The following is a 17,760-nucleotide window of genomic DNA, read 5'->3' as shown; positions in this document are numbered from 1 at the left end:
TGCACGGTGTGTGTGTGTGTGTGTGTGTGTGTGTTGGTGGTGGTGGGAACACTCCTCAAACCATTTGTGTTGGGGCGGACAACGACGACACACTCCACACGCCACTTGTGTGTGTGTGAGTGGGGTGTTGGCATGCCACACTTGTGTGGCACTTAGACAATTTTCACAGACAGGTCGAATATGGTCACCTGCTGTCTACTATCGTACCATCATCATAGCCCCGCCTTTTCCAGGTGTCCAGCGAGCAGTATTAGATGTTCGTGTGTGACACCTGGAACTTCGCTGACACCTGCCGAGAGGGGGATCGAATGAGCACACACAGGGCATTCTCTGTCTTTCAGCCACTTGTGTGCGCAAATGGTTGTGGCGACAGGTGTACGAGGCGTTTGTGGTGGCTCTGATTTTTCACGAATGGCATGCAATTCCTCTTTTGTACGCTACTTGGCTTCAATTGTGTTATGTATGAAGGGGCCCTAAACCATTTTACTCTTTTCTTGGAATCAGTTTTCAAATAGTTAATTTCTCTGCAAATAACATTCCTTTCGTTATGGTGGTGCTGGCTGGCAAGGACTAAAGGGAAATGGTATTGACCTGGGGTATCGGCTTTGACCCACTTCAGAGCCTTCACCCTTCTGAGGCTGCATTCATTGGCAACATATGTTATACATGGTGAGACTAGGCTTTCCCATTTTGAAGGCTCCTTGGAATGTGGCCGACATTTGCAGCCTTCTTTTCACCAAAAGCAAAGGATACACCTGTTGTATTCTTCGCTGCCAAACAATCCCAGGAGTCAATGTGCATCTATTTTTCAAGACAAAATGGTTGGTAAATTTAAAAACAAACAACAAAAAATGGCAAAAAAAAAAGGATACTTTTGGGCCTCATATGTACAATTGTAAATAAAAAATATTCATAAGTATAAATAAGTACTGCAAAATTATTACTAAACTGTAGGCTACGCCCACTATGTTAGCTTGTGCGTGCAGTTGTCAAGGTTGCTAGGGGACAGGGTGGAAAATTTACTGACGCATACATGTCAACCTATACGGCTTGTCCATAAATTATATGGATTTTTCCGAGTTTCAGAGTCATACGGACGTACAAATAAAGTCTTACGGATATTCAGGGTTTGGTCTGCAGCGGCTCTGTAATCAACCGTTTCTGCAGCGCGACTCCACTTTGATGCATGAACCATTGAAGCAATGCTTTGATCCACTAGTTCGTTGGTTCTTTGATTCGCTGCTCTTCAGAAATGGCAAGTCCGCTTCTTAACCCCTCTCAAAGCCATTAAAATACCGTGAGTCACTTTTGTGTGGATTAAAGTCATGAACTGGGACTCTTGTCTTGTTGCAGTGAAGAAATGAGAATCGTCCTCCGTTCTGTTTGCACAGCTCCAAACGCTGCGCAGCTCTCTGCCGAGACAGAGTCCAGTCAGAATTAATAACTTCAAAATGAATTGCTACTTTAAATAAAATGACACCTCTTACAAACGTTGTATTACAGACAAGAAACTGCAATCCACTAAAACAGTTTTTTTCCTCCCAAAATAAGATGTGGGGTATTCTTATAAATTTCATCCTGACATGCAGCGCAGCCAGCTGCAAGAGGTCAGCTCAGATATATGGAAAGATATTCATGCCAATACTGTCTGAAAGGAAAAGCTTTTGACAAAAACTACAGATTTTGTTTATTCCTATTTATGACTGCTGGGATAAGCTCCCGCGACCCTTAATTGGACTAAGTGGTAGAAGATGAATGAATGAATGAATGAATGTTCAGAGATCAAGGATCCACCATGTAGAGTTTATTATGTCCAAAGTTTAAGGATCCAGTGACCAATTTCATATTGATTTACTTTAAGACTCAATAAAATGTTGTTCAATTTCAATTCAATTTCATCGGCTTATAAAGTGCCAAATCACAACAAAATCTGTCTCAAGGCGCCTCACATAGAACAGTTCAACATAAAAAATTAAAATAAATAAATAAAAATTAAAAAATTCAAATACATAATTAAAAACAGAAGTAAAAGAATAAAACAGATAAAAAATAAAAACTATTCATAAGAAAGAGAATAAAAATAGACTTTAAGGCTTGACTTAAAAATGTCCACGGACTCTGACTGTCTCACGGTCGCAGGAAGACCATTCCACAGAGCGGGTGTACGATAAGAAAAAGCTCTTTGATTTGCTGACATGTAAAACTTGTAAAGCCTACTTTTAGTACACAAAAAAATCACAAGAGGTATCGATAAGCGAAATCGATAATGGTATTGATATCGATAAAATCTTATCGATACCCATCCCTAATAAACACAGGGGCGAAGTCGAGGATCATCGACATGCCAGTCTGCAACATCGGCACTGGTGAGGCGATTTTCAATACACTGGATGAAGTTCTGAGGTATGTTTTATTTTGTTCATTATATTTTTCATATATTGTTCATTATATTTGACCTGGTTGCCCATATATATATATATATATATATATATATATATATATATATATATATATATATATATATATATATATGTTATGATCACCGTTTTCAAGGATACCATATGCTATTACCAGTGGTGAGCACAGCTAACCAAAAACTTAACTTTGATAATGCTAATCACCTAACTGAAAAGTTAACTTTTATAACGCTAAACCAATAAACCACTAAAAAATTTAGCGAAAGCTACAGCTAACTGATAACTTTCAGTATTATCTCTGGTACACTCAACTATTGACAAGCCGGTTTGGAGTTTAAACATCGCCAATGCTTCTGATTATAATCAAAGACTATCACAAACCCGACAACCAACAAGCCAGCACTTCAGCCTTTGTATGCCCTGCCCACTGCTGTAAGGAAGAGTCATTTCCACTCACAGGATACAGCGGTTCAGCAGTGTGGCCGAAGTCCTCAAAAGGAAAGCAGGTTTGACTTATGGTTTTGATTTATAAACCAAATTAATCCGGATAGTTTAACTACATTAATGTTAAGTCTGTCATTTGCAGCCGGTCTGCTCTGTGTAAGCCTGATCCCATCAGATCTATACTCAACAAAAATATAAACGCAACACTTTTGGTTTTGCTCCCATTTTGTATGAGATGAACTCAAAGATCTAAAACTTTTTCCACATACACAATATCACCATTTCCCTCAAATATTGTTCACAAACCAGTCTAAATCTGTGATAGTGAGCACTTCTCCTTTGCTGAGATAATCCATCCCACCTCACAGGTGTGCCATATCAAGATGCTGATTAGACACCATGATTAGTGCACAGGTGTGCCTTAGACTGCCCACAATAAAAGGCCACTCTGAAAGGTGCAGTTTTATCACACAGCACAATGCCACAGATATCGCAAGATTTGAGGGAGAGTGCAATTGGCATGCTGACAGCAGGAATGTCAACCAGAGCTGTCGCTCGTGTATTGAATGTTCATTTCTCTACCATAAGCCGTCTCCAAAGTCGTTTCAGAGAATTTGGCAGTACATCCAATCAGCCTCACAACCGCAGACCACGTGTAACCACACCAGCCCAGGACCTCCACATCCAGCATGTTCACCTCCAAGATCGTCTGAGACCAGCCACTCGGACAGCTGCTGAAACAATCGGTTTGCAAAACCTCTGCACAAACTGTCAGAAACCATCTCAGGGAAGCTCATCTGCATGCTCGTCGTCCTCATCGGGGTCTCGACCTGACTCCAGTTTGTCATCGTAACCGACTTGAGTGGGCAAATGCTCACATTCGCTGGCATTTGGCACGTTGGAGAGGTGTTTTCTTCACGGATGATGTGAAGGAGATGTGTTGCACTGCATGAGGCAAATGGTGGTCACACCAGATACTGACTGGTATCCCCCCCAATAAAACAAAACTGCACCTTTCAGAGTGGCCTTTTATTGTGGGCAGTCTAAGGCACACCTGTGCACTAATCATGGTGTCTAATCAGCATCTTGATATGGCACACCTGTGAGGTGAGATGGATTATCTCAGCAAAGGAGAAGTGCTCACTATCACAGATTTAGACTGGTTTGTGAACAATATTTGAGGGAAATGGTGATACTGTGTATGTGGAAAAAGTTTTAGATCTTTGAGTTCATCTCGTACAAAATGGGAGCAAAACCAAAAGTGTTGCGTTTATATTTTTGTTGAGTATAAGAAGCTAAGCAGAGCAGGATCTGGTTAGTACTTGGATGGGAGACCTCTTTGGAACACCAGTGGCTGTGTGTGTTTCTCCAGGTAAAACTGGAGTTGCATCAGGAAGGTATCCGGTATGAAACCTGTGCCAATTACAGATGCGGATCTGGCTGTATCTGCTGTGGCGACCCCGAGCAAAACTGGGAGCAGCCAAATGAACAACAACAACAATGTCAAATCTGTCATTTGTACAAAGTGAAAATATAACACATATGTTTTCATTTTAAAATAATGCACTAATTCTGAGGTTTTGAACATTAACACACACAGATGTCAAACTGCATTATGGGTAAACTGAGCCTCAATTTCAATTCAATTTATTCACTTTATATAGTGCCAATGTAGCGGCTGCATTCTGCATTGTGTTGTTATGACTCCGCCCATTCGCTCCCCTTGGGACGCACACTCATGATCTCCGGCATGGGAGTCGAACTCTCTAACCAGAAGGCTAAAACCCAGAGCTCTGGCCTTGTGACCAGAGAATCCTTTTGAGCTGTTGGGAGTGAGATTTACTAACTACATCTGCACAGCGACACCTGCTGGCCTCCGTTACACCAAATCATAACAGAGTTGCCTCAAGGTGCTTCACACAAAACAATTCAGAAAACAAAATAAAATTAATTAAAATATTAAAAAGCATAGTAAAAGAGTAAAAAAAAAAAGGAAAAAGCATAGCGACATAATATGCCAGGATGTAATATGCCATTCATTAGATGGGTCAAAATACATAGAACACTGCCATGGTTATATCACACAGTTGTTGCTGCCTGGCTGAATCACAACTTAATCAGAATTTGCAGTTTTGCAAATGCCTTTTTTTAACAAATGAAAAAAAAACATATTTTACAAATACACATTTATTTAAAAACCAACACACATGCTAAGTTTTGTGTTGGTTAAATTAATCAACCAATCAGTGATTCCAGGCTCAATTTACCCATAATGAGTTTGGCACGTGTGTGTGTTAATGTTCAAACTTCAGAATTAGTGTATTTTTTTAATTAAAAGATATGTGTTATATTTTCACTTTGTACAAATGACAGAGTTGACATTAATGTAGGTAAACTATCTGGATTAATTTGGTTTATGAATCAAAACCACAAGTCAAACCTGTTTTCCTTTTGAGGAATTCGGCCTCACGGTTGGACCGCTGTATGTTGTAAAGGGTAATGACATTTTTGTAGAGTTGAGCTCAGCTCTTCTTAGCTGCCTCACTGCTGCAATATACATAGCAGACAGGAGCCAACAGGGTTTATAAATGTTTTTCACTGTTACTATATAAAAAAAATGTTAGCGGTCTAAAAGTTAATGGAACTAAATTTATGGGAAGCTAATTGGTCCGCTGATGGTTTTTGAAGTTAGATGAAAAGCTAATCCGCTAACAAAAAGTTAACTTCGATAATTAGCAGTTAGCAGATTAGCGGAACTGTGCCCACCACTGGCTGTTACTAATATGACTGTGACAATCCACATCAGCTTTGAAAGACGAATAAAGACAGCTAACACAATTTTGATGGCTGACCCCAAACTCTAACGTTATCATACACAATACATCACTGAAAACCATTTTCGAAACCATACAACTGGAAAAAGAAGTTACGAGGACTTTATCAGGTGAGGACCACTGAACGTAATATTTTGGGTCATGCTGGCATCGCTTAACATGCACAATGACCAAAGCATGTACATAACTGGTGCTCAGGTGCTTACACGTGTTAAAAATAAAAATAAATGTGCAACAGAACACATAGAGGGAAGGGCTATTTTTATAATCTGTCATCATTGCTTTCCTCCTGAGAAGCGCTTCCTTCCATGTTTTCTGCTGTGCATCATTTATTTTTAGCTTGCACAATCACCTGTGCACCAGTTATGTGCAGGCATGATAGCATAAAATAAAGTCAGAAAGGCCTGCACTGACGGAATGTGATAAACTACTGGCACCTAATGGTGAGTCTGCAGCACTAATCGCAGAGTATTATTGGTAACTAGAGGCCACTTTGCTTGTTTTAGCTAGTATTTGGAGTCGATAATCATGACCTAATGTTGATGAATGTTCATTCACACACACTTTGTCACCATGTTAGGTAAAAAACATTTATCTAAAAATGAATTTGCTCTTTATTAAATCTCTGTTATGTTTGATTGATGTGGTGACTATAACATCTTATTAATTTTCTGGATAAGATAATCTGCACAAATCACCCACTTTCTGTATGTTTCTGTTGTGAATCTCGGAACGCTGCACAACAATCAGTCTTGGCTTGTTTTCTGACATTTTCTGGGCAGACTAAGTAAAACAAATGAGTCTGTAAATAATATCTCTTTTCTTCATGCATTCTCTAGGTAGCAGATGCACCTAATAAATATTCTTGAAGTAGATAAATTAACCCAAAGTGACTTTGTCAAAGACACAATGTTCTCTTCACTCCTTGACATAAACATAAAACGGTTCATTAACAATTAATCAGCTACTTGCACAGCTGTGCTGCACAGTGTTAAAGGGATTTAAACAGAAATGCTTTTGTGATATTGTATTGAAGATGTCAGTTACTAGACTGCAGGCATGAGAAGCAAGTCAAGAAGTATCAGAGTGAAAACATCTCTGTGTGTGTATCCCAACTATCAGGTTGGAGAAACTTTAGAATTCAGTGTGTCAGCTTTGATTCACCACTTGGACTCAATTTAAACAGACTCCAGTCAGTGTAACTAGGATGGAGGACACTTATGTAGAACCTACGGGAAACTGATATTGTACCTCTTACGTGGATTAGGGGTATTTTACCAGTATCACTCTATTAGTAATAATCTGCTGTTACCATTGTCAAAGTAGATAACGGTGGAGTTTCTGGAGACACTTGGGTCAAAGTTGGCCATGAGAGGAGCGATGTACTGCATTGCCGTTAGCATCCGGTGGACAACATCACCTGTGTAGATAAAACCTGAGGAAGAAAAACAGAAAACATATGTAACTTACTTATAAATCACTGATGGGCTTTTTTTTCCAAATATATTTTGTTTTCATGTTGTTCATTGCATTCAAACTAGCTGTGTTTCCTTTTGGTGATGTTATGTCATCCCTTATAAAAAAGACATTTATCCAAGTAATATATCTCTTTTAAACTGAAAACAAGAGAGTATACTTTCTATTTATTTATGTACTTATCATATATACTTAACAGATTATACTTAAAGTATACTTTGTTTATACTGCTAAGTATACAAAAAAGTGTACACTAAAAAGTGTACACTGAAAAGTATGTAGTACACTTGGCATATATTGTTTATATATTTCTAGATAAGCTCAGATGCATTCTGAGCATCCAGAACAGTAATTGTAATGTTTTGAGAAGACCATAAAGTGGACACCATTTGACTTATGCAATTTGAAACTGTGGCTATAAGTACTTTATTCTGAGAATAGCCAGCACTGATTTTATTAACATTCTGGTGTAAATAAGGTATCACCATATGTGTAGAACTCAAAAAGAATGACAGGTTGAGTTTTCATTAAAAAAACAACTGCAATGTGGTAAAATGTATTCATAAATATGAAAGAACAGGCTCTTAATAATTATTAACTGTCGCATACTGTATTTTTTTTCCTCAAGATTTGTTTTTGCATAAGTTTGAAAAAACAATAGATCATAAGTTTAGGATAAATTTCTTATCATGAATTTAATTTTCGAAGTGGCACTAATGCCGACACTCATACTGAACATAATTTCGCTTGCATAGACTGATTTTGGAGATCAAGTAATAATTGCAGTTGGGGTTTCTGAGGTCCCAGATAGCTTTTCTGATTTCCTTTTCTAACTTTCAGATTTTAGTAAATTAGCATATGGTCCATTGATACTTATGTGTAGACACTAGTCCCTAGAGGTAACTATTTTTGGTTTCAAATCTCGGCAAATGCAGTCCCAGAAAATTCCGAATGTGACAAACAAGAAACAGGTGTTGTAAACAAGTCAATGCTGCTAAAAACCCAAACTTGCAGAAACCAAGATACTATTTTGACATGGTTTTGCACATAAGACTGACATGGTTTGCACATAAGACTGGCATAGCATGTTTCAAGTACACACATATATGTCAGAAGGTGGGGGGGGGCATACCATATTCTGTCCCCCCCGGTTGAAAAGGTGGAGGGGACATGTCCCCCCTATCCCCCACCAAATTGCACCCATGGGTACTGGACCACAAATATAACTATGAAAAAAAAATTTGCACAACAAAAAAGCTCTTGTGGACAGCTTTTACTTGCACTATCCCAACGCAACACAAGCCAAATAAATACTGTGCATAGGAGCTTTTTTTGATTTGCTGATTCCTCTATTTTCCCCACATGATTTCATATTTAGCATCCTTCGAGTCCTGCGATTCTTTGTCTGCGTACAACCTGCCCAGAACCACTGCTGCCATCATCACGGACTGTTTACAGGGCACAGAGTGCATGAGGGGGCACCAAAGTAGCATATTCAAACAATACAGGAATTGTGATACGCTTGTGTGCAGAAGTAAACTCAGGCAGAAGTAAAAAGCAGAAACATCAAGGTTAGAAGTTGTGGTTGCAGTGGATGTGTTATTGATCAAAAAACACCATTTTTGTACCTTAATTTCAACTTCTGTCAGCAGTACAATACAGACACTGCAGCCATGTATTGGAAATGCCGCACATGTTGGTGAGTGTAAATCCATACCATTTTATTGATGTTTCTATGTGAAATGAATGGATTCTTCAAAGTAGATGGGAAGTCTTTGCAATGTTTTCGCTCATACAAAATATTCCACCTCCACATCAAAGTCAATTGTATTTTGCCAGTTTATATTTTAATCAGGTGGAAAATATTTATTCTGTGAATCTATGATGTGATACAGTGTGCTGCAGATCTGAATATTAGTCTTGGGGTCGTGTTACAAGATGAGCTCGATGTCAGTCAAGTTGTACCCTTCATTCAAGTTTTGTTTAAAGACCTTGACTTGGTTTAGGGCCCCTTCACACATAGTGAGAAGTTTGGTCGAAGTGCGCATGAAGTAGGAATTGTGTGCAAAATGTGTAAAATCACCCCTACTTTTAACGCCTTGTACACCTGTTGCTACAACTATTTGTACGCACCAGCAGCTGAAAGACAAAGTATGTGCTGTGCAAACCCATTGATTCCTCTCGCGGCAGGTGTCGGCCAAATTCCAGCTGACACGCACAAACATCTAAGCCCGCTCATTTGGCACTTAGAAAATGTGTGGCCATTCACACTCTTGGCATGACAACAATCTGCAGACAATCACTGTCGTGCTGGCAGTGAAATTTGTCTAATTTCCCCACGAGTGTGGCTTTGGTGTGTGTGCTGACAGGAGGTGTGGCTGCCGACAGAGGCAGCTGTGAAGATCTGTCAATCTGGACATCCCAGCTGAACAACACGTACTGTGTTTGGACAGACATGGACTAACAACTGCCCATTGTGAAGCACGTGTGTCTGTTTGCTGTCATCACGTGTACATAAATAAAAACATGACACAGTGATATATGCTGTGGGCTGCAGCATGCGCACGCTCCCTCGCTGCAGCCAACTGACAGGCTGCCCCCAGGTTGAAATGGATCGTCAGATCATAACAGGTAGTGGGCGATCTGACTTTCACTTCACCCATGTAAGCTCTGTTCCATATGACGGGGTGTCATTTCTGGCGCGCCGTCCACAAGACGCGTGCAGGCCGGCTGGACACACAACAGCAGATGTGGAACCCTCGCACCAGGATCGTGCATGCCTCCCCGTCAAATTCGAACTGTTTTGCGCTGTTTCGCTGAATTCAACCACACTTCGCACTATGTGTGAAGGGGCCTTTACTGTCTTCTCCAACAAATCTGATTTCAGCCTGTCTGGATATGAAATGTTTGACCAGTTTTCTATCACAATCCTGACCAGTTTTTGACCATAGTCCTGTCTCATTAACATGTAATTCATGTTTTGCGCTGTGACAGACCTGTGGCAAACATACTAGTGATAACTCAAATATTGCATTCCCTGAAATATTTCCAAACCAAAGACGATGAACATCATCATGTCTGTCAAACTCAGTCTGACTGAAATGTAATGAAGCAAATCCAAACAGGAAACACTTTGAATTGCAAATATTTCTGCAAGAATGAATGTTTGACTGGGAAATTAAAAACTCTGGGAATTACCTGAAGGTTCTTTTCTTTCCTTTTATGTTTTTATGTCTAACAGCTAAACACACACACACACACACACACACACACACACACACACACACACACACACACACACACACACACACACACACACACACACACACACACACACACACACACACACACACACACACACAAAGAACTGCGATGTGCTCACGTTTTCCTTCCAACTTTGACCTCTGATCTTCCAGTTATGTGCATAAGCATGCTGCAATATGACCTGGCAGTCATCAGACTAGAGAGTCATTTTTGTTCTATTTATAGATGAAAATCTGTATTGTGTTTCAAATAATATCAGCTGTGCAACTATGTAATCATCACTACCCTCCTACACCCTCACGCTCCAAGCAGATCCCTGAGGTCCGCAGACCAGAACTTGCTGATTGTGCCGAGGTCAAGGCTGAAAACCAAGGGAGACTGTGCATTTGGAGTGGTAGCTCCAAAGCTATGGAATGCATTGCCTTTCTATCTGCGGTCCGTAGACTCTGTTGGAACTTTTAAGGAGAAGATCATGACCCACCTGTTCAGGATGGCTTTTACTTAGTGTTGTGTTGTTGCTTTTTAATTCTTTGCGTCTTCATTTTTATCTTACTGTGAAGCACTTTGTGATTGTTTCTTGAAAGGTGATATATAAATAAACTTTACTTACTTACATAGATGAGGCTTTGGAATGGCCACTTAATACCATCTATATGAACTAGTGTTGTGCCCATAGGAAAGTTTTTACTTTTATGGGGGGTTATCACAAAATAATTCATTCAGTTTGGTGTTGGCATATTAAATTAAAATGATGTTGAACAAAGAAAGATATTAGTTAATACATTTGGTTGCTGTCATTTGATGATTAACTTTACACTGTTCAAGGTTATTATCATTAACTATCTAACTTGGTAGGAGTTGGTGAAAGAGTAAGTTAACGTTCCTTAGTGTGTTTTGCAAAGATAACCACAAACTAATTCCATGCTTTTTAAAATTCAAATGAAATGCAATATTAATTACTGAATTGGGCAACGCAGTGTCATTTGAGGGCGGACGCTAAATGGGCAAAATATGACGCATATGACATAATTTTTCTACTTCCAGGGAAAAAACATGGCACTTTCTCTGAGTTTTTGGGCAAATTACACGTAAACAAAGTGAAAATGCAAAGAAAAAGTGATGGTGCGGTGGGAAAGTGGACATGTGCTCCATTTTGACCCAGAGCTCAAACACGTTGAGGCGGTTTGGCAAGCAAGAGAATGCAGCTACTATGGTTAGCTGGGTCAGGCTAACACTAACCGACACAACCTCTCCCATTTGCCTCCTCTTCCCTTCTCCACTGGGAACCAAAAAAAAAAAAAAACTCTGCACTTTTCGCAACTGCTTCGCTGACTGCAGCTGAAAACAAAACAGTACACCATTTTTGACGCTGTTTATAAGAAGATACTAATCCCCAGGTGGAATGTGGGAGTGTCAGCGCAAACCATGGAGGATGGGGGTTTCAAAGGAAACCATTTTAAACCTGCACGGCTCAAACCAGCAGGTCCACTAGGTGACAGCGAGTATGCTTTAAAGTTTACAGAGCCGGGCTGAATGGTTTGTGCTGAAACTCCCACACTCCACCCAGGGATTCTCTACCATGTTCGTGCCGGCTATCCCCAGATGTGGTCAAATCCCACAATATCACGTAGGGCTTCAAACAAGACTGCACAGCCCTATTAAATTGTAAAGCTTGAAGAAGAATAGTGCAAGGATACAGACATCATACACTTATGAGACACTTATGTTCGAATGCTGTTCATTGACTTTAGTTCAGCATTCAACACAATCATTCCCCAGCACCTGATCAGGAAGCTGAATCTACTGGGCCTGAACACTTCCCTCTGTAACTGGATCCTGGACTTCCTTACTGGAGACCTCAGTCAGTGCGGATCGGACATAACATCTCCAGAACCACCATGCTGAGTACTGGGGCCCCCCAGGGCTGTGTGCTCAGCCCACTGCTGTTCAATTTGCTGACTCACGACTGTGCAGCAATGCACAGCTCGAACCACATCAAGTTTGCAGATGATACGACTGTGGTGGGTCTCATCAGCAAGAATGATGAGTCAGCATACAGAGAGGAAGCGCTACGGATAATGGACTGGTGCAGAACCAACAACCTGTCTCTGAACGTAGACAAGACCAAAGAGATGGTTGTTGACTTCAGAAGGACAAGGCGTGGTCACTCTCCATTGCACATCGATGGCTCTGCTGTGGAGATCGTCAAATACACCGTTTCTTGAAGTTCACCTGGCAGAGGATCTCACCTGGTCCCTCAACACCAGCACCATAACCAAGAAAGCCCAGCAGCGTCTCTACTTCCTGCGAAGCCTGAAGAAGGCACATCTCCCACCTCCCATCCTCACCACGTTCTACAGAGGAACCATCGAGAGCATCCTAAGCAGCTGTATCACTGCCTGGTTTGGGAACTGCACCGTATCGGATCGTAAGTCCCTGTAGCGAGTAGTGAGTACGGCTGAGAAGATCATCGGTGTCTCTCTTCCCACCATCACATACATTTACACCACACGCTGCATCCACAAAGCAAGCAGTATTGTGGATGATCACACACACCCCTCACACTCGCTCTTCACCCTCCTACCATCTGGAAAAAGGTACCAAAGCATTCGGGCCCTCACGTCCAGACAGTGCAACAGCTTCTTCCCCCAAATAATCAGACTCCTAACAACCAGAGTCTGGTCTGAACAGTCACACATATTTCAGTGACTGGACTGAACACACACACACACACACACACACACACACACACACACACACACACACACACACACACACACACACACACACACACACACACACACACACACACACACACACACACACACACACAAAATCTCATCTTTTAAGAGTGCAGTGTTTATGGTCAATAACTGCTGCTATGCTTTTCACTTTATAAAAAATGGTCACAACCGCACTTTACTGCCTACCTGTATTTATTATTGTTTATCGTGATAAATCATAATAATATTCTTTGTAGCACCTTTGGTCCTGGAGGAACGTTGTTTCGTTTCACTGTGTATATGGTTGAAATGACAATAAAAACTACTTGAACTTGAACATCATTTGTATGTGTGTGTGTTGGAGGTGGTCCCAAAAAAACTTCTTCAAAATAAAGGTTTTGAAAATAAATCCCAAAAAACATCATAATAAAGCATGGAGTTGATAATAAGGACTTTTTATGTCATTCAGGTCTTTGTTTTGATTGATATATTATATTATTATTTGAATGGCGTATTTCATATTCTTTAAAAAAATCTATTTTATTATCAATTATATGTATACAACCCCAATTCCAATGAAGTTGGGACATTGTGTGAAATGTAATGTAATGATGCCTGCAACACATTTCAAAAAAGCTGGGACAGCAGCAACAAAAACCTGGGAAAGTTGATGAATGCTCAAAGAACACCTGTTTGTAACATTCCACAGGTGAATAGATTAATTGGAAACAGGTGAGTGTCATGATTGGGTATAAAAGGAGCACCCCCAAAAGGCTCATTTGTTCACAAACAAAGGTGGGATGAGGATCACCTCTTTATGAACAACTGCGTGAAAAAATAGTCCAATAGTTTAAGAACAATGTTTCTCAACGTTCAATTGCAAGGAATTTAGGGATTGCATCATCTACAGTCCATAATATAATCAGAAGATTCAGAGAATCTGGAGAACTTTCTACACGTAAGCAGCAAGACCGAAAAACAACATTGAATGCCCGTGACGTTTGATCCCTCAGGCGGCACTGCATTAAAAACCAACATCATTGCGTAAAGGATCTTACTGCATCGGCTCAGGAACACTTCAGAAAACCATTGTCAGTTAACACAGTTCATCTCTACATCTACAAGTGCAAGTTAAAACTCTACTATGCAAAGCGAAAGCCATACATCAACAACATCCAGTAACACCGTCACCTTCTCTGGGCCCGAGCTCATTTGAAATGGACAGACGCAAAGTGGATAAGTGTGCTGTGGTCTGATGAGTCCACATTTCAAATTGTTTTTGGAAATCATGGATGTCGTGTCCTCTGGACAAAAGAGGGAAAAGACCCTAAAGATTGTTACCAGCGCAAAGTTCAAAAGCCAGCATCTGTGATGGTATGGGGGTGTGTTAGTGCCCATGTCATGGGCAACTTACACATCTGTGATGACACCATTAATGCTGAAAGGTACATCCAGGTTTTAGAGCAACACATGCTGCCATCCAAGCAACGTCTTTTTCAGGGACGTCCCTGTTTATTTCAGCAAGACAATGCCAAACCACATTCTGCACGTGTTACAACAGCGTGGCTTCTTAGTAAAACAGTGCAGGTACTAGACTGGCTTGCCTGCAGTCCAGACCTGTCACCCATTGAAAATGTGTGGCACATTATGAAGTGAAAAAAATATGACAACGGAGATTCTGGACTGTTGAACAACTGAAGTTGTACGTCAAGCAAGAATGGGAAAAAAATTCCACCTACAAAGCTTCAACAACTGTAGTGTCCTCAGTTCCCAAATGCTTATTGAGTGTTGTTAGAAGGAAAGGTGATGTAACACAGTGGTAAACATACCACTGTCCCAGCTTTTTTGAAACTTGTTGCAGGCATCCATTTCAAAATGAGCAAATATTTTCACAAAACAATAAAGTTTATCAGTTTGAACATTAAATATCTTGTCTTTGTGGTGTATTCAATTGAATATCAGTTGAAGAGGATTTGTAAATCATTGTATTCTGTTTTTATTTACATTTTACACAACGTCACAACTTCATTGGAATTGGGGCTGTATGAAAATAAAAGGAGTCCTATTAAACAGATTAAATGGAAGAGACTCAGACAAAATTAAACAGAACATTTACAATATTTGAAACACAGTAACCAACCTCCTGATCACACTTTATTTAAACTTGAACTCACAGCAAATATAAGATTTTATTCAGCTTATGCACTTACTGAAGCATTGTACAAATAGTGGGAAATTTGTTGGTGTTAGCAAAAACGGATTTTAGCGAACGTCTCCTCAGTGCTGTCAAGGTAAAGTCAGTCGCAAAGTAGCAGTGACAGCATGCATTTCACAGTAAAAGCATTTGCTGGGATGCTGGCATTAAACATTTTATTGTGAAATGGTGCGAGCAAATTGAACTATCTGATGTTTAACTTTGCTATCAGTAACATCAGTGAGCCACACCACCTTGGCAGTACGAATATTACAATGTTAATCAAAATAAAGGTTTCAAAATAAAGGTTTTGAAAATTAATTCTCTAAATTTTCATAATAAAGGATTCACATCATCATGCCACGTGCAAGCCACATCCAACAGCCGAGGCAATCTGACAAATAGAGAAATATGCGGGCCACACACACACACACACACGCACGCACACACACGCACGCACGCACGCACGCACGCACGCACGCACGCACGCACACACACACACACACACACACACACACACACACACACACACACACACACACACACACACTTTGGAGGTGATCCGGATCACGTTTCACTTCATACAGGCTTTGAAGGATTAGTTCAAAACTACTTCACGGATTCTCACCAAATTTGCACCACAGATAGATATTAGGACATGGACGTCTCCACTGAATCCTGGAGGTGATCCAGATCCGGATTGGCAGATGTCCAAAATCTCTGATTACTCTTGTTTAAGTTGTTGCAAGGAATTAAAATAAATAAATAAATAAACTCACCCATACATGCTTATTTTTTGAATGTCAGAATGGAGATTTTAACATTAAAAACAGCCTGCTCCGTTTGACATGCCTCTGGCTCACTGAAAAGTCATAAATTCTTGAAGAAAAGCCTGGACAAAGCATCACCAATTTGCTTTCATAAAGCAGTCAAACTCCATTGTCACAAAATAAGGCATGACCCCATTTTAACTTGATTTAGGGTGGAATTTCCAGGCAGAGAGTCATAAAAGTAAAGATCAATCTTATTTCCCTCCACTGCTGCCTTTCACTTTTGCCTCGCTATTACCGGATGAAGTATTTTCAGTCTTCTCCTGAATCCAAAGTGAAAAGGTTGGCATTAACCTTCACCCGTCCCTCTGCCCTCATGCTGCAGGCTGCTTTAAAACAATTAGCTGTCAATTATCTTATTCCTTTTTGTTAATGATACAATTGCAAGTATAGCAGCTTGATGGCTTTGATTAAATAGGTTCTCAGTGATATAATCAATCCTATTGGCATTAAAATGGTAAGGTCTCTTTTGCGTAGCTTTCACCAAGAACAGATTCTCTCTGAGAGAGATGTGCTCAGTCACTACAAACCACAGCGGCATCAATTAGCCGCCTGTAAATGCGGCAATTAATGGACTCCACAAAGGAAGAAAATGCCCACCATTCATCACAAGGGGAAAAAAAAATTACACTTAATTTCCCTATTGATAATAAAGTTTAGCAAAATCTGCTGCTGTCTGTAGACTGATAATTCTTTGGCTTACCCTTTACCCAAAATTACAAACCAGTCTGTAAGAGTCACGAAGCCTTAAAACTGTGCATTACTCAGAACAAAGGAGGATAAACAGGTTTTTCATGTAAAAAGAAAGAAATGAATCGCATTGGTGATTTCTATTTTACCTGTTAATACTTTAACAGTTTTTTTTAAATGGTGATGGATAAGCCCATTTATTTTCAGAGTTATGAGACATAACTGCAAGAAGACTCTCTAGATACCGGCATGTGAATTCCTGCCAATGTTGTAAAGACTGAATTTCTTATCTAATCTTAAAAGGTGCTCATTACAAACCATTGTTGAAATAAAAAGGTAAGTATGCTTTAACATATTAATACTTATCAAATATGTTTTATCAAATCCATCCAAAGAGTACTACTACACTGGTACTAGGTGAGCATGGATCAATCTTTGGGTACCCTGAGAACAACTTTATGTCAAAGGAACAGTTACTTAGGGAGAGTAAAAGGGGGCTCAGGCAAAGGGAATGCCCATGTGTCACTTGACTGTGGCAGATGCCAATTTTTGAGAAGGGATGGACCGGTTGTCCACCTGGATGGCTGCCATGAGGCACCAGCTCATGCTCCCTGTTCTGACCTACACAATCCAGGAGACAGCACCCTCTGCAGGTTCTTTTATCTCAAAAAAGGCAAAGTTAATCAGCCTTTAAAATAGCCATTTTTCACATATACTCTATAACACAATAAATGCTTCATTTAACGCTACTTCTTTTGAGGACTTCCAGCAAATACTTTTTTATTGAGGCCAGGCTTATAAACTCCTATTGCCTGTCGCCATACGTCTTTTTGTGCAGGGGAAAAGCTGTAAAAGCACATCTATCATGCTGAAAACCAGAAGCAGGGC

At 40.1% G+C, this 17,760-nt stretch overlaps 1 protein-coding gene across 1 annotated transcript in view; it reads right to left on the bottom strand.

Moving 5' to 3' along the window:
• The window catches only part of LOC117510706 (plexin domain-containing protein 2-like), a 435,424-nt gene that overhangs the window by 156,659 nt on the left and 261,005 nt on the right, over positions 1 to 17,760 (bottom strand). Inside the window, 1 exon segment of the mRNA XM_034170533.1 lies at positions 7,008 to 7,130. Within this exon segment, the coding sequence (XP_034026424.1) occupies positions 7,008 to 7,130 (123 nt within the window).

Source organism: Thalassophryne amazonica, chromosome 1, assembly GCF_902500255.1.
Source record: "Thalassophryne amazonica chromosome 1, fThaAma1.1, whole genome shotgun sequence".
NCBI classification, from domain to species: domain Eukaryota; kingdom Metazoa; phylum Chordata; class Actinopteri; order Batrachoidiformes; family Batrachoididae; genus Thalassophryne; species Thalassophryne amazonica.
This window is presented reverse-complemented; position numbering and strand designations above follow the sequence as displayed.